At 51.0% G+C, this 16,477-nt stretch overlaps 6 protein-coding genes across 6 annotated transcripts; 4 read left to right on the top strand and 2 right to left on the bottom strand.

Moving 5' to 3' along the window:
• The first annotated feature begins 228 nt into the window (after positions 1-228).
• On the top strand, positions 229-2,960 carry ASPSYDRAFT_197994 (alkaline phosphatase). The gene is made up of 3 exons (XM_040843750.1): positions 229-786; positions 842-1,044; positions 1,111-2,960. Exons 1-3 carry the CDS (start codon positions 674-676, stop codon positions 2,772-2,774), a joined length of 1,980 nt encoding a protein of 659 aa, XP_040704340.1. The 5' UTR covers positions 229-673; the 3' UTR covers positions 2,775-2,960.
• A 1,197-nt stretch (positions 2,961-4,157) lies between these two features.
• Positions 4,158-6,018, top strand: ASPSYDRAFT_148218 (Pal1 family protein; the record flags this gene model as incomplete). The annotated part of the gene is made up of 4 exons (XM_040841794.1): positions 4,158-4,221; positions 4,451-4,680; positions 4,760-5,186; positions 5,252-6,018. The coding sequence occupies 4 exons, from the start codon at positions 4,158-4,160 to the stop codon at positions 6,016-6,018; spliced, it is 1,488 nt and encodes a 495-aa protein (XP_040704341.1).
• A 671-nt stretch (positions 6,019-6,689) lies between these two features.
• Positions 6,690-10,310, bottom strand: ASPSYDRAFT_42286 (MCM DNA helicase complex subunit MCM2). Its single transcript, XM_040846443.1, has 5 exons — positions 10,020-10,310; positions 9,846-9,961; positions 7,489-9,785; positions 7,260-7,429; positions 6,690-7,150 (listed from the first exon to the last, which is right to left on the bottom strand). Exons 1-5 carry the CDS (start codon positions 10,022-10,024, stop codon positions 7,054-7,056), a joined length of 2,685 nt encoding a protein of 894 aa, XP_040704342.1. The 5' UTR covers positions 10,025-10,310; the 3' UTR covers positions 6,690-7,053.
• A 258-nt stretch (positions 10,311-10,568) lies between these two features.
• On the top strand, positions 10,569-12,262 carry ASPSYDRAFT_147965 (putative metaphase-anaphase transition protein (Mlo2); the record flags this gene model as incomplete). The annotated part of the gene is made up of 3 exons (XM_040841763.1): positions 10,569-10,681; positions 10,770-10,824; positions 10,877-12,262. 3 exons carry the CDS (start codon positions 10,569-10,571, stop codon positions 12,260-12,262), a joined length of 1,554 nt encoding a protein of 517 aa, XP_040704343.1.
• Positions 12,263-13,345: 1,083 nt separating this feature from the next.
• On the top strand, positions 13,346-13,926 carry ASPSYDRAFT_29071 (uncharacterized protein; the record flags this gene model as incomplete). The annotated part of the gene is made up of 2 exons (XM_040844593.1): positions 13,346-13,557; positions 13,668-13,926. 2 exons carry the CDS (start codon positions 13,346-13,348, stop codon positions 13,924-13,926), a joined length of 471 nt encoding a protein of 156 aa, XP_040704344.1.
• A 457-nt stretch (positions 13,927-14,383) lies between these two features.
• ssn3 (cyclin-dependent serine/threonine protein kinase SSN3) lies at positions 14,384-15,921 on the bottom strand (the record flags this gene model as incomplete). Its single annotated transcript, XM_040851782.1, has 3 exons — positions 14,384-15,455; positions 15,510-15,706; positions 15,766-15,921. The coding sequence occupies 3 exons, from the start codon at positions 15,919-15,921 to the stop codon at positions 14,384-14,386; spliced, it is 1,425 nt and encodes a 474-aa protein (XP_040704345.1).
• Positions 15,922-16,477: the final 556 nt, after the last annotated feature.

The following is a 16,477-nucleotide window of genomic DNA, read 5'->3' on the forward strand; positions in this document are numbered from 1 at the left end:
ATTGGCGGGAGCAAGGTCAAGAGCCACACTTCATGGTGTGAGAGCTTCCACTGAACGTTGGAGCCTTGGAGGGTGGCACTGACAGGCTCATTTCCGAGCCGTATTTAATCGGTTATGCCGGAGGATTGCGTCTCCGTTCGTGTCCCAATCTTCCATGCATCAACCCCACCCGGAATAGATTGCGTCGAGCCATTTTGCGATCGCACCGGAGGAGGATTGTGGGCAAGGAAGCCAACTCCTGCCATTGCAGGACCCCTCTCCCAGCACGTGTGCGCCAGGGCAGGGCAAGGGATACTTGGCGCCAAGCAGGGCAGTCTTGGCCGGAAGCTTCATAGCTGCCACACGTGGACGCGTCTGTCCCTTTTCATTCGCGCTCGTTGCCCAGAATTTACGATGGGTCGCATCTGCCAAGCCAACTAGGCAGGGTATGAAAATGCAGGCTGTTGACCTTGTCTGGCTCCCGGCGGCATTCCCAGGTGGCCAGGCGAGAGATGGTGAATTCCGTTGCAGCCCACGCGGCTGCATTGCCATGCGAGCGCGATCCATGGGAAATTGGATACATAAAGCGGCCTGTCCCTTTTCTCTGACAGCTCTGTATCGCCGTCCACCACTGCCGGGTTGAATCTGTTGACAGTGCTTCACTGCTTCACTGCTTCACTGCTTTCCGGTCAACATGAGGCCCGCTTCCTTTGCCGGTGTGGCATTGTTTGCCGCTGGTGCTTTTGGCCAATACTTCCAGCGTCTGGGTGGCTGTCCCTCCCTGGGCTGCGTCTTCCCGCCCGACCAGTAAGCCCTCCTGCATGCTGCTACAGCGCGATGACACTCACAATTGAGTCCGCAGGGCCGATTTTCTCCCCGGACAACACTTCGATATTCGGCTAGAGGTCCACTCTCCTGTCAATGGATCCGAGGCGCGCAAGGGCGTCCCTGACCCTAACTTCAAGTTCACCGTTGGCAAGAAGGGGCACAAGGGCGTCGCTGTGACCGAGTTCTTCGACATTGAGGATTCCGAGCTCGAGAACTGGCAATTCACCTGGTATGAAGGTATGATAACTTAATATACTCTTGCTAGTTAGTCGTCTCCTGTTGCGGAATGCTTATCCTCTGCAGATCTATTCGCTCAGGATGCCGAAAAGCCCTCCCTTGTCAACGTTACCTCCAAGGCCTACAGAAACCTTGCGCTCTACGAGCCAGGCGAGTATGAGGCTATCCTGACCTACTACGGCGAGGAGCAGACCGTTGCCAACTGGCTCGTCCGTGATGTTCCCAAGAAGCGTCGCGCTAAGAACGTCGTCCTCTTCATCGGTGACGGAATGACCACCAACATGATCACTGCTGCTCGTTTGATTGCACACAAGAGCATCAATGGAAAGTACCAGACCAAGCTGCAGATGGACAAGTTCCCTGTCCTGGGCCACCAGATGACCCACTCCATGGATTCTTTCATCACCGACTCTGCCAACTCCGCAGCTGCTCTGTACGGAGGCCACAAGACCACTGTCAACGCCCTCGGTGTCTATGCGGACTCGTCTGAGGATCCCTTTGATGACCCCAAGTTCGAGCTCATTCCCGAGATCTTCCGCCGCCAGCACCCCAATGCTGGTATTGGTATTGTTTCCACAGCTTTCCTTGCTGATGCCACCCCCGGTGCTCTTACTTCCCACACCCGTCTTCGCAGTGAATATGACCACGTTATCAGCACTTTCCTCGAGGGCATCACTAACTACACCTGGACTAATTTCGACGGCCCTGATGTTCTTTTCGGTGCCGGTGCTGAGAACTTCCTCTCCAGCGAGGATGCCCCGCGCGATTACTACAAGCTGTTCACCGAAAAGGGTTACAGCCTTAGCCTGAACAAGACCTCTCTTGAAGCCGCCTCCAACAAGGACCGTGCTCTTGGTCTTTTCTCTATTTCCAACCTGCCCACTTGGCTGGACCGTAACGTCTACCAGTCTAACCTCAAGGAGCAGGCCAACCACCCCGATGGATCCGGCCGTGACGCCGAGGATTTGCCCGGCCTCAAGGACATGACTCTCAAGGCCATTGACGTCCTCGACGGCCGTCGTCGCGACGAAGGTTGGTTCTTGATGGCCGAGGCCGCCAGCATTGACAAGCAGATGCACACTCTTGACTACGACCGCTCCCTCGGTGAGCTCCTTGAGCTTGACGACACTGTCCGCGCCACCATTGAGAAGCTCAAGAAGCTCGGTTCTCTCGAAGACACGCTTGTCATTGTCACTGCTGACCACGGTCACGGTTTCGATGTCACCGGTGCTGTCGACACTGTTTATCTCGAGGAACAGGAGGACGACCGTGACAAGCGCCGTGCTGTCGGCATCTACGAGAACTCTGGTCTGTCTCAGTACACTGTTGCTGGTGCTAATGCTCTCCGTTACTCTGAGGGTGTTCACTTCCCCGCCCGCTGGGACCCTCGCTACGCCCTTCACGCCGGTACCGTTGCCTTCCCTGATCACCGTGAGAACTACAAGGTCCACAAGGACGGCCCTCGTACCCCGGCGGAAGAAGGTGGGGACAAGACCATGTACGCAAGCTACAAGGATGCTGTCAGCGGCTTCTTGGTCAACGGAACCCTTGCGCCCGATGAGGACCAGGGCGTCCACTCCCTGACCGATGTCCCTGTCTTCGCTCTTGGTCCTTGCCAGGAGCTCTTTGGCGGTGTCTACAGCTCCGTCGACATCTTCTTCAACATCGCGGAGTGTCTGGGCCTGGCCGAGACCAAGCGTGGAAACCACGACGGTGATAACGAGCGGTGAGAGTCTCAGTAGAGACTGCTTAATGAGCTAGTTAGAACGATAATTTAACATTTTTCTTTCCAACTTTCTCGACGGACAGTCGGGACTGTATATTACGCTTCCACATATATATTAGTGTCAATGAATTTCGTCCTTCTTTTCTAGTATGATTCTGGGAATAAGCCGAATAGATGCATGCATTTATCCCAGTACATGAAGACAAAAACTACGTCGTACTCCGTATTGTTATCTTAGTAATAGTAGCTACCGGTTCGTTACGCATTGCGAATCCAATTCCATCCGCCAAGAAACGCGCAACATTCCACAGCGATCAACGCACTACTAAAGAGCCTGAGGCGTGTCAAATTGGAAGGCAAAAAGGCGTACGCAAGGCGGGCCTCTCAGAAATGACCAAAGTGGCAAGGCCAATGCCAATCCACTCCTGAGTTTGGGCTTGGGAGATGCCGATCGAAGGCTGGGCTAATTGGATTGCTAAATGACGGGTGAGCTACGGATTGGTCCATCCTCGTTCTTCACAAGGGGAGAAAGACTACGGACGAGAGCAGGTCGCGAGAACGGGCACGGAGGGCGAGAATCCCTTGATATTTGTAGCACCAGCGGGGTGGTTTGACCAGGAGATGGTTGCAGCGATCTTGCATTCCGGGCTATTTATACTGTGGGTGATATCATGGCGGAGGGAGGAATGTGCGGAGCTGACGTATACTTCAATCTTCACTCTTGAGCAGCTGAACGCAGGCCAGCCTTCTGCAATCATCCGGGGGTTGCAGAACTGGGAAGACGCCGCCGTGCGGTGCAGGTGTTAATGGCAAACAAGCAGGTCAATGTGGTGGTGACTTAGTCACTTAATAATATCACGAGACAATCCGGCACCGACGCCGTCACCGTCGCCGACGATCCGCAGCTGCTCAGTTCGTCGCCTGTCACTTCCAAGGGGTCTCTCCTGTCTGTTGCTCGTTCCTGGTTCCGTGCTTCCTTCGCTTCTTCATCTTCTTTTCCGTTCCCTTTTCTCCTCTTTCCTCGTTCTGCCTCCCGCTCTTTCTTCTCTCTTTCTTTCTTTCTCTTTCTCTCCTCTCCCTCTCGGACTTATCCCACAGCGCGACCGGGTTGCCTCCGTCGCTCACAGTCACAAACCCCACTGTTATCACTCGTGCTTAAAGTCCACCCCTCCAATAATCGCACCCCCCTGACCGACTCCCGCGGCATCGCTGTTTCAGCAACTCTTGCGCGTGCTCTCTCCTGACCTGCTTTGTGCTCATCTTTTGTGGCTCTCGCTCGTCCGACGTCGCACCTTTTTCGCTTTCTTCGATGGTAATTCCGTCGTCTCTCCAATCATACTCCCCGGTCGCTTTTTGAATCGTAGCTGTCTTGCGCAACGCTGTCAAAATGAGCGCCCCTCAGCAAACCACTTTGTCCTACTACCCACCCGGCGTCTCGCTGGGCCCGCAAGGTGCGTCATCTACTTGATAGCTCTTTATTGTGTTATTGGGCTGTTGTGTTGTTATTCTTGTCGTCTCCATCGATCTGTGTTTCAAATCGGCGGACGGTGCGGCCCCCTGACACACGATTGCGACAAACCTTTGGTCCCTTATTTTCGATTGCTATATTTGACTTGCTTGATTTATCGCTTGCCTCTTTTGCTTTTGTCTCGGAAAACTAATCCACCTCTGCATTTCCAGGCTCTCCTTCTCCTTCTAGCCAGCAGTTCCCGGTTAACTTGGGCTCCAACAACCCCTTTCGAACTCGTACTCTGTCACCTTCCAATTCTAATCCATCAGGCGTGCGGCCCGAAAGACCAAAGTCGACGAACCCCTTTCTGGATGACACCGATCCCATTTCGCCGCAATCAGCTCCGAGTGCTTCATTGCCCGACCAGCCCGACATGACGCAGAACACACGCGATCTTTTCGTATGCTCCCCCAATCCCCCGTGGTATTTCATTTGCGAAAATGAGCAAGACTGACCGAACGCGTCTTTTGAACAAACAGGAAAACCTCTCTTTAAACGCCGCCCCTAAAGCCAATGGAATGCGGCCAGCGCCCCCTCGTCCCGAGAAGCCTCCGCAGAATGCGCCTCTAAAGAGCCGACCTCCACGACCCTCGAGAGAACGTTCCCAAGGTCGATCCGATGATCCATTCAACATCTTCGCTGACCCTCCCGGCAGACCCCCCAAACCTAGTGGGTCGGGCTCCAGGTCTCGGGATCGCGAAAGACGACCACGCAGAAACTCAGAATCATCCGTCATGGAGCGAACTCCGAAGTTGCTTGACGACGATGATGAGCGACGCCGACGTGAAAGACGCCGACGAGAGCGCGAGGGTCGCCACAAGGATGGCAAGTCCCGCTCGTCTCGAAAGGGCTACCAACTGGATATCATCGATAAACTGGACGTGACCAGCATCTACGGCACTGGAAGTAAGCATTTGCCTATTGTTTGTGTTGAAAGTTTTGGGGGTAATGGTATTAACTCGCCATTTTAGTGTTCCACCACGATGGACCTTTCGATGCCTGCAATCCCCACCGCAACCGCAAAGGTCAGCGCGCCGCTCCACTGCAGGCATTCCCCAAGGACTCGTCTAACATGGCTCTTGGTGGTGCCGGCCCCAATAATGAAAAAATGGATCTTGACCGGTTTCACGGCAGGATGCAGGAGGGATACAATGACTTTGCTTCGACTGGTGTGACTGATAATAACAAGAGTGAGGGGGTGTCCTTTGATCCTACCTCGCGCATCGAGCCAATCCACGGAGATCCTTCCATGGGCCTGGGCACCAGTACTTTCTTGGACGGTGCTCCTGCCAGTCGTGCAGCTATCCGCGAGAACCGAACCGATCAGACTAACGGCGCCGGTGGCTTGCAACGGAAGAAAAGTCTTGCGCAGAGAATCCGAGGCGGCATCAACCGTCCCCCACCCCGGGTACTATCTCCGCAGTCATATGGCTCTCCTGGAACTCCAAACTCTCCACGCAATGAGAAGAACCCATTCTTCCAGGACTACGACGAGGCTTGGGATAAGAAGGGCGCTCGGATCAACTCCGCTGATGAGTCACGTATTCCAGAGGGTGGACGAGTCCGTTCATCTAGTAGCCCTAAGCAGGCAACTAGCTCCTTGGAAAGACGACATACAGACGAGCGAACCGAAGCGAAAGCTGAAGAGACCAAGAATACCGGCGGAGGTGGTTTCATCAACCGAATGAAGAGTTTGCGAAAGCCCCAGCCGCCAAGAAGGCGAGTCACCGATGACTGAGCTGTTCGATCATGTTTTTGAAACTACCAGTTTAGTTGTTTTGTACCGACCAGTCTTTGGCGAAGAAAGGCTTAACGGGTAAAGCGTGCATCGGAATATAGCCCGAGGCTATACTTACCAGACTAATCCCGCACTCAACCCGGATGTCTGAGCTCCCCGGGGTTAGCCGTACTCCGTGCTGCGGCGAATCTTGTACATCAACAGCAATGCGTGGTCCGTCACTCGAAGAAGGTATCTTACATCCGGCGCTATCTGGACGCATTTCGTTATTAAATTGCATGGCGGGAAACCGATGGATTTGGCGTGGTGCGACATGTGTATTTTTTTTCCCTCCCTTTTTGTAGCGCACTGGATGATGGTGGGTTGGGCGTTTGATATTTGGCTTGACAGCTCGTGGCTGGGAATCGGTATGAGCCGGACTTATTTGTTTCTCACCTGTATTGCTCCCATACGATTTTTCTGGGGACTCTTAGCTAATCACCAATTCATCTCATTTGAAACATTATATCTATCCATTCTTTTGTTCAATACGCTCTATCTGATCTTCTATATACCTAAGGTAAATTGGTTACTGTGATCGCAGACCTGGCATCACCCCAACAGCTAACAGGTCGTAGCAGCACCCTTTCCAATAAGCACCGAACTAATATAAATGGATAGAGTATAACATATGCAGGTAATTTTTATTCATAAAACTCTAACAATAATAAACACCCTAAACCCCGAAACCAAACCACATAAAGCGTCACATAAAGAAAGAAGAAATCCCATCATCTCGCATCCAAATCCGCAGCCTCAGCCCCGAACAAAATGTAATATGAAGTGTACCATATCAAGCAAGTTGTATGAGTGTCCATAAATAAAATAGGAGGTGTGGTAGGCTTATGTATATATGTACGTTTTGTATGTATTGCAAGGAGGTGTAATGAAACGGCTGGTTGGGGGCAAAAAAAGAAAAGAAGAGGCGTCATGACATGAGTATTAATTTAAATCGAGCTAATCCTCTAGCCCATTCCGTCCATTGTATTCATCTATTTACCTTGTCGCCTGCGACCTTCTCGTGTCAAAGGGGCCCTGTGCTGAGATGCCGGCCTTCCGTTTTGATTGTGGCTTTGGTCGGGAGAGCGTGTATCTGTTTAATTGTGTTAGTCATTTGATTCTTTTTGGCGGATAGAGAGTGGTAACGGGAAATTAGGGATTGGATAGATATGGATGGATTGATAGATGGGATGGGAACGTACTTAGCGAAAGCCCTCGATAGCGCGCGCTTGGCGCTGACCTTCTGGCTGCCAATGAAAGAGTCCACAGTGACCGCGATGGCACGGTCGATGTCTTGAGCAGAACAGTATTCGGAGAGGCGCATTTTGCAGAAAGCTTCGGCGATACGCATGATGGCTTCAAGGTGACGAACCTAGAGACGTTTTGGATTAGTTTTACGTTGGGAGGTAGGGGCACTGTAAGTGGACGTACAGTGATTGGGTATGCGCCTGTGGCTAGAGATTCACGGCGCATATCGGCGAAGAGACGAGCGATCTTGTCTTGGTCGATCTGGTAGAGCTTCGGGTGACAATGTTCTCTGGCGTAGAGAATGTATTTGCGGAGAAGCTCTTGCGGGATCTCGCCTTCCTTCTCGTCCTCCTCGTTGTCCTTTGCCGCGTTGCGGGCATCAGATTCATCGGCACGAAGGGCAAGGCGATTTCCTTCGTTGTCGATGCGGTAGCCATCCTCATCAATGCGTTCACCATCTGTGTTGATGAGGTTTCCCTTCCCATCTCGGAGAGGCTTTGAGGGATTTGCACGGTGGTGGGATTCAATGACGAAGCTGGCTAGGCGCTCATCTTCGCTGGGATCGACGAGGTCACGGACGACACAGAGGATGTCGAAACGGGAAAGAATGGGTTCAGTGAGTTGGACGTTCTCGGAGAAGGGGGCACTGCTGTTGTAGCGGCCACCGATGGGGTTGGCTGCGGCGACGACGGCGCAGCGAGCTTGAAGAGTTGTGACGATACCGGCCTTCGATATGGAGATGGTTTGTTGCTCCATGGCTTCGTGGATGGATGTACGGTCCTGGTCGTTCATCTTGTCGAATTCGTCAATGAGACAGGTGCCACGGTCTGCAAGCACGAGCGCTCCTCCTTCCAGGGTCCATTCGCTTGTCAGGGGGTCGCGGCGGACACTGGCTGTCAAACCGACAGCACTGGCTCCCTGACCTGTCGCAAAGACCGCACGGTGGGCGGACTTCTCGACGTACTTCAGGACCTGAGATTTGGCAGTACCAGGGTCACCAAGGAGCAGGACGTTGATATCTCCACGGATCGACATTTTGCCTTGTGCCTCTTTACGAACACCACCGAAGAGAGAAAGAGCGACGGCCGTCTTAACATCTTGATGGCCGTAGATACTGGGAGCAATTGACCGGATAATCTTCTCGACAACGTCTGGATCGCGAGACAAGGCCCGAATCTCACGTTCGTCTTCTTCTGTCAAATGAAAACCAGCCTGCTGGTCGTGAGACTTGATCACATGGTTGGCTTCGATAATAGTTGCGAAAACAGGGAATCCATTCTTGTTGTTCAGCTGCGCGTCATAACTGTTACGGTAGATACCGGTGACTTCAATCTCATCTCCAGGCTTAGCTGTGTCGATGAGATCCGCAAGGAGAATCACCTCTCGCTGTCTGGGAAGTCGGCCAGCAGGAACGGATCCAGGAGATTCTTGCAGAGTTAGTTTTTGGTAGTTTCTGTACACAGTCCTCTCTGAGTTAACAGTGAATGGACCTCTAGATGAGCAATTCTGGCAGAAGGAGATCTTCACTTCAGTGCTGGCCTCTTGCTGGAAAGGACCTAGAGTAGTGCCACATTTTCCACAGGTGAACATGACATATTTCAACTGCGGGAAGACACCCGTCCGGCGGGTGACGACACCACTGACGCGAACGAGGCAGTTTAGATGAGACTGGCGCAGTTGACGGAGGGTGTAGACAATGGGGAGATCAGTAATTCGGACATGAATTTCGTTATGAATGTCATGATATTGTGGGTAGTGGAACAGGGTAACGTCTAGGGCGACCTGGTCGAAAACCTTGAGAACTTCTGTAGGTTCATTGGCGAGGAAATATCCAAGAACGGCCTTGGTACTGCTCAAGTGTGTGTATGAAACTTCGAGCGAAGCAGAGTTTACCTCACCGAGAGTCTTAATCTTGTTTCCGTAGACCGAGCTACCGGTCGGGTCCGTGAATTCTGTCAAGAAGGCCTTGAATTCTCGGTAAATGGAGCGCAGGACTTGGGGCTGTGTCACCCAGTCGGTAATGTTAGATGACTTGATATCGACTAGCTCTTCCAAGGAAAGCTCCTCAAGACCGTCATCAACCATCTCAATATCGTCGCGGTCCTCATCGTAAGCGTGCCTGCGGCGGCGTGGCTGTTGAGTCAAATCGATATCGCCATCCTCGTCGTCTTGTAAGAAGGCCGCCGGCATTCGGCGGCGCCGTGACAGTTCGAGATCTCTTCTATCCAATCGAGCCTCAAGTTCACGGCGTGCACCGATATCAATTTCCTCCTGATCATCATCATCATCATCGATGTATCTGCCCCGGTAGCGATCATCTTTTCCGCTCCGATAATCCCTGTCGAATGTGTCACCGAATAGATCGATTCCATCCTCGTCCTCTGCCATCTCCTCGATATCATCAATGTCTAATTCAGCTTCTTCATCTCGCTCGTCCTCGTCATCGTCGAAAGGAAGCATAGGAGGGGACGAAGGGGGTGCTATAAAGGCCAGTCAGATTGATTGTCACATACACCGCTCAATTCAAAAGGAAAACTTACGACTTGAAGGAGGGGCTACGGACGAAGCATCGTCATCGGGCTCTCTGGATCGCTTTCGCCGACCCAGGTTTCCCAAGCCGCGATTCGCAGCAGATGTGCTTGGACGGAGGGGTGAACTGGTAATTGTTTAGTAAATTTTTGATTAAACGGCAAGGTAAGGGACCTGCCGCATACCTCATTGTGTATGTGATGTTATTTGAGTGCTAAAGCCCCGAGGGTCTGAGCAGAGTGAAGCAATTCGCACAGTTGAGTCTGGGTTTGCAGGCAGGAGAGATCGAACAGCAAGGGAGCGAGTTTTGCTTGGCGGTACCACGGTCGACGCGTCGACGCGACTGATCGCGTTTCTGCCAATTAAACCTAATTGGGACATATTGGTTTCTGGAGCTCAACACCGCAACAATCGTGACTGTGGGGCCATATTTTAAGGAATAGGCAGCTCAGAATTGTTCTTTCAATAATGTTGTCTCAGAATCCAAGCCGATATATCTGAAGTCTGGAAGGGAGAGTTTTCCCTAGGATTTCTCGTGTGCTGAAGACCCAAACGATTTAAGGTGCAAACAAAGCAAACATTTGAAGTGATCGCGTTCCCGCGTCGTTTACGGAGTAGATGATGTCGGAGACCTGATCAACACCTTTATCGAACCTTCACACTTCCGCGTCGGTTTTATCGTTTTCATTTGTCAATAAATTATCGCGGCCATTGTGCGATTTATGTCGAAGAAGATGAGTAACGACGAGACCACCGGAACTCCTGTAGCCCTTCAGACGGCGCACAGGGAAGATGCTGCGAACAGGCGGCCTAGCATCAGCTCCCAGGATTCGCAGACTGCAAAAGAGTGAGTTAGGCATCAACAATGGCTGCTACAGCGCTTTATATCGTAGCTGTATATTGCGAAACTTACGATACTGACATGCCGTTGGTAGGTTTATCGAATCACAGATGCGCCTCGAAGCCGATGCCCGCGAGGTGCTTCCATATGTAAGTCGACAATTTAGTCTCCATCCACGAGCACAAGCAACTGATGACGCAGTCATTCGACTCCTGTACACAAGATTTAGGACCTCTACGACAGAGTCTCTTCGCATGCGTTACCTGCAACCCTCCTCCCGCGACTCCAGATGCGCCCTATACTGCTGCGGGTGTGTGTTATTCCTGCTCCATTGTTTGTCACGGAGAGCATACGCTCGTCGAGCTATTCACCAAAAGGAACTTTGTATGCGATTGTGGAACGACCCGAATTGTTGAGTCTACGCCGTGCACACTCCGAAGCGATCCGAAGACCGGCGCGAAAGGCGTTAAGTCAGAAGAACCGCACCCTGGAAACCGGTATAACGGAAATTTTCAGAACAAGTTCTGCGGCTGTGGTGAAGATTATGATGCACATGAAGAGAAGGGAACGATGTTCCAATGCCTAGGGTTAGGGACAACTGAGACCGGCGGCTGTGGTGAAGACTGGTGGCACCCAGAATGTCTTATAGGTCTTCCACGGAACTGGTACAAGAATTCGAAAAGGAATGATAATTCAGAGAATAACACCTCCAACGGACAATATGATGGCGACGATGAAACGCCGCTGCCTCCGCAATTCCCTGGCGAAGATGATTTCGAGACCTTCCTTTGTTACAAGTGTGTTGAGTCGAACCCTTGGTTGAAGCAGTATGCCGGCACATCAGGATTCTTACCCCCTGTCTTCAAAGATGGCGGGCTTCAGAATGGTGTAAAAGAAAAGGGTGTACCTGCCTCGGAAGCTCCACGGGCCGATTCAGAGAACCAGCCCGACGACAACCCTAGGAAGCGTAAAGCGGAAGACGACACCGATGACGAAAACAATAACGAGCTCGCCAACAAGCGACCCAGAGAAGAAACCCAAGGTACGGCCTCTGCCCCCACTGAAGCCAAACCAGAACCCGAACAACAGCAGGAGCGCAAACACGAATCCCTCCCCCAAACCACACCGTCAGCTGCATTCTCCCTTTTCTTAAAGGAGGACTTCCGTGACCAATTTTGTCGGTGTCCCGACTGCTATCCCAATCTAGCCAAACACCCTCAACTCCGCGAAGAAGAAGATACCTATGAACCTCCTCTCTCTGAAGATGGAGACGGTGCTGGGAGTACAGGTACTGGAAGTATCTATGACCGCGGCGAAGCAGCTCTCAACAACGTTGATCGTGTCCGGGCCATCGAGGGTGCGATGGTCTACAACCATCTCCGAGATAAGGTTAAAGAATTCCTGAAACCGTTTGCAGATAGCGGCACAGCTGTTGGCGCGGACGATATCAAGGCATATTTTGAGAAATTACGAGGCGATGAACAACATATCAAGGATGCCGCGGGGAAGGGCTCTACAGGCCATGACGGTGATGATGAGAATGATAACGAGGACGGGAGTGCGAGGCAAAAACAAAGTGGTATGTGACTGACAATTCGGTTATTTGGATTCTCATGTTTTACTAACATGGAATAATAGGCTACTGAGTTTTTCCCTACCCATCGTATTTTCGGGGCTGTTTCTAGTCAAGGCACATTACACTATAATAAGGAACTATATATGCAACGCAGAATACGCACTGTTCATGTCAATACCAATAAGACAAAGCTTAATAGCGCAGATTCTAGCGTCCTATATTGCACTGATGATAGTGGAAGCACTCCAGTAACCCCAGTCGCTTTCCCAAGGAACTATTCGGCAGAGCTCTATTGTTAATTCAGGTAATCCATTCCATATTTCTCATGCGAAAAAAAAAAAAAAAAACCCACTCAGGTAACCTCGGCGCATAACTCCTTTTTCCCACGAGATCCAATGGAATTTCTAGGGCAAACCCGGAGAGCATGATAAGTAGTCACTCCATAATACCACACCAATCTCCTTCAGAAGATCCTGTACAACATATGCCTTATGTACAACAGCTCCATCTAGCACTTCTAGAGGAGAGGTTTCATAACCGTCGCGAATAGCCAGCACGTCATTTATCTATTTTAGGAGACCGGAAATCATGTCTTTTACAGACCAGACCACGCTCAGGCGTACACTCATCTGACCCGTCATCGGATGACTCGGTCTCTGCATGTTTGCCAAGTAAACTTCTGGCCTTTATTCTCTTTTGACGGCTTTTTCCGGGGCTCTTTTTGGTTCTGGGCCAATATTAAATCCTGCCAACGATATTTCCTACACGCACGAGTGGTGCTTACCAGTGCACTCAACCAAGTAACTCTGGCCACTCCTTTCCAGACACCTTACCAATCAGTGATACCACCGCCCCTCATCATTAGCCATGCGGCTGAGACCTGGCGTCTATACGAGCAAGTGTGAGACATGCTCGAGACCTGTAGTCTGTCTACATATTCTTGGAGTGTATACAGTGGCCAGGACGCCCAACATATAAGAACGCAGAGGACTTCCAACTTCTGGCCTTCATAATTATCAACACTCTCCTTCCAAGCAATCACGCCTTACCAGTACTAGTACAAAGAAAATTAGCTAAACTCCCAAGTCACCAAGATGAAGTTTACTCTCACTACTCTCGCCCTTTTCCTCGCCGGCACCTCCGCGGCGCCTGCTGCCACGCCCACCCCAAACCCTTACCCCTACAGCATCGACCAAATCACCCTCTACCACCTCATTGAAAGCAACACCTGGGATCTCACTATTTCGATAACAAAGCGAGACCCCTACGGCGCCGCCCTTGAGTCGACCTCCTGCCACAGCGCCTGGTAAGCCACATACCCACCCACCCACCTAACCTACCTGATAATCCTTTCCTCCTGCCCTACCCATCAGACAACAAGCTTGAAAAAACTAATACATGAATAAAACCGTAAAGGATTGACGGTGCTACTTATGTCGCTCGCGAAGTCTGCCAGGACCCGAACTACGCCTTCTGGCTGCCCAATGGCGCGCCTAACCCCAGAGAGGGCTGGGATGTCATTGTGGACGGACCGGCAGGGCAGGCCGAGGGCGCTATTGCATATGGGCCTAAGTACAGCTGCGGCCCGTATGAGGGTGAGATTGGGAATATTGATACCGAGTGTGCGACGAGGAACGGCGGGTGGTTCTTTCTTCATGAAAGGGAAAGTGTTTAGCAGCGGGCCCAGGTAGCCCAGCCGCTATACTGACGGAGTTAGGAGGAGGCTTCAGTATACATTCCACCCACTTATGTTTAGATATATTGGTGGATATTCAGTGGGGAGCCTGTTATAGAATACGTGCATTGTGTGAAATAATATATACTTGGCTTTTCTGTTACTGATGACCTCGCCACTCCCACCGGACAGCTAAAGGGCAAGCTGAAATATAAATGTAGAATGGGGCGACTATGTTCGTTTCTTGGGTTTCCAGCGGAATGTATATTTAGAACAGGTATCTATTGAGTAGTATATTTCAATATAGTAAAGTTTAATTTAAGGCACTGTGGGCTAACCAATGCAAAGCCATAATGACCTGAACGCTCCAAATGCAGGTCCCTCCAACATCCTGAACGCCAGCAACGAATTCATCCCAAAAAGAAAAACAATAATGGGCCCAAGGTTTAGTACTCTATCACTCTTTCAACCGCTTCGCAGCCCGGCCCATCAGAGTATCATCTGGTAAGCCACTCCGCTTGGTTCCCGGAAGACTTCCGGTTCTAATATCGTTATCATCCTGGGTAACACGTCTGTGGGGGTATTTGCCTTCGGATCCTTCAAAACAGTTCGCTGGGATTGGGCCTCCATTTGTGAAATAAGGATGTTCCAGGGCTTCAGCTGCTGTGATCCGTCTGGTTGGGTCATAGTCGAGTAGCCGCGAAAGTAGATCAAAGCCGTCATCACCGGGTGTGCCGACACTAGACGTGGCAGAATAGCCACCATTCTTCAAGCAGTTCTGATACCAGCTTTGCAGATTCGAGGTCCTGCTGATATGGTTTGGAGCACGAGACATGGTCAAAGACTGGAGCTGGGGGTATTCAGGCATTGATACAATTCCCGGCCAGTTATCTTTGTGCGGTAGGCCCATTATATCAATGATTTTCATCATTTGATTGCGCTGGAACGGGACCGTCTTCTTGCTGTCCATCTTGGCTTCCTCTCCTTTAAATATCGGGCGGAGGGAGAGCAATTCAGCAAATATGCATCCAACGGCCCATAGATCCACGGCAGGGGTATAGTGCCGGCTGCCCATGAGAAGTTCTGGGGCACGGTACCAGATGGTAACGACTACCTTATCACCAGAGAATAGCGAATTTAGAGGCTTGTAAAACAGACGCGCGAGCCCTAAATCCCCGATGCGAATAGCACCGCCAGATGTTACAAGGATGTTTGCTGGTTTCAAATCTCGGTGTAGAACCCAATTCGTATGGAGATACAGTAACCCGTTGAGAAGCTGAAAAAGAATCGACCTCACCATGGCCGCTGGAATTGGGTGCCTTTGCGGTTGAGTGTGATGATGAATAATCTGGAGCAAGTCATGCTCAGTATACTCGAAAACCATGAAGATGCATTTGTCTTCCAAAATGATCTCGGCCAATTGGACCACGTTAGCATGATCGAGTTCAGAACACAGGGCCATCTCTCGGATTGCAGACTGCGAAAGACCTGTATACTGGATTATTTCCCCTTCCTTGTCTGGCTTGAACCTGTACATACGAGATTAGTAATCCGAAGCAGAATATAAAATCGGAGTCCCTGACTTTTTAATAGCGAATTCGCCTTTCTGGCCATTTTTGCCAAGCGCTTTGTACACTCGGCCATAGGTACCACTGCTAATGAAACCGACAATGTGGTATCTATCCCGTACGCGAACCTTACTGGTATATCCAGTCCCAGGTTGTCTCCTGGAATTGATATTTTCTTTGCATAAAGAGTCAGCATCAGGGAGTCCAAGCAGCTTGCAGGTGATCAGAATGTGCAGAATCATCCAAACGAATATTGATATAGAACAGATACCAAATGACTAAAAGCAAACGAGCAAGCAGCAGCAGCAACAGCAACATTGGGTGCCTCCCAAGCAATTAATAGCCTCTGAGGGTTCAAGGGAATGCCATTACCACGTGGATAAAACCCGCCGAGTGAGTTGAAGAACGGAAAATTCCTTCCAAGCATTTTGAAAGGAATACAAGTAGTCAATTTGTTGCAAACCGGAATTCAACGTCGAAGAGCCCTGAGGTATAGGAAAGAGAATGACAAGAGCCTCTTCAGTCGGTGTACATGCTGATAGACCCAACTAAGTAAGGAACTGGTGGCAATAGAACTTGTCCGCGGAGAAGGGGATCAAAGAAAATGTGAAAGGGGCAAGAATAAAAGTAATAGATATTAATCAATATTACCCTCAACAGCAGTCTGCTGCAGACTCCTTTTCAGAGACAGATTCTGGCTGACGGCGGCCGCTGCGGGCCTGGAGGTTGCAGTTAAGGGTCCAGATGAAGGCGGGTTCGTCAGACTCATGGAGAGAACGCAGGAGATTGACAGGAAAAATGGAAGGTGGAGGTGGAGGCCGGTGCCGGTGGTCAGCTTGCCAGCTATCAATCAGAGCCAAGCGGACACTCGGGGCCCATGGATTAAGGAAGCACGGTGCCAGCGGGAATCGACACGGAGAAATGCAAGTCCACTAAAGCATCTTACTCAATGGATGCGCAAGGAGTAATTTGGTCGATGGTGA

The sequence above is a fragment of the Aspergillus sydowii genome, assembly GCF_001890705.1.
Source record: "Aspergillus sydowii CBS 593.65 unplaced genomic scaffold ASPSYscaffold_3, whole genome shotgun sequence".
Lineage (NCBI taxonomy): Eukaryota > Fungi > Ascomycota > Eurotiomycetes > Eurotiales > Aspergillaceae > Aspergillus > Aspergillus sydowii.

Coding starts and splice junctions, on each gene's coding strand:
- ASPSYDRAFT_197994 (XM_040843750.1), top strand. CDS start 674: ATGAGGCCCGCTTCCTTTGCCGGTGTGGCATTGTTTGCCGCTGGTGCT. Junction 787..841: donor TGCGTCTTCCCGCCCGACCA/GTAAGCCCTCCT, acceptor TTGAGTCCGCAG/GGCCGATTTTCTCCCCGGAC. Junction 1,045..1,110: donor GCAATTCACCTGGTATGAAG/GTATGATAACTT, acceptor TATCCTCTGCAG/ATCTATTCGCTCAGGATGCC.
- ASPSYDRAFT_42286 (XM_040846443.1), bottom strand. Junction 9,786..9,845: donor CGTAGCCCCTCCTTCAAGTC/GTAAGTTTTCCT, acceptor TGGCCTTTATAG/CACCCCCTTCGTCCCCTCCT. Junction 7,430..7,488: donor CAGGCGCATACCCAATCACT/GTACGTCCACTT, acceptor AAACGTCTCTAG/GTTCGTCACCTTGAAGCCAT.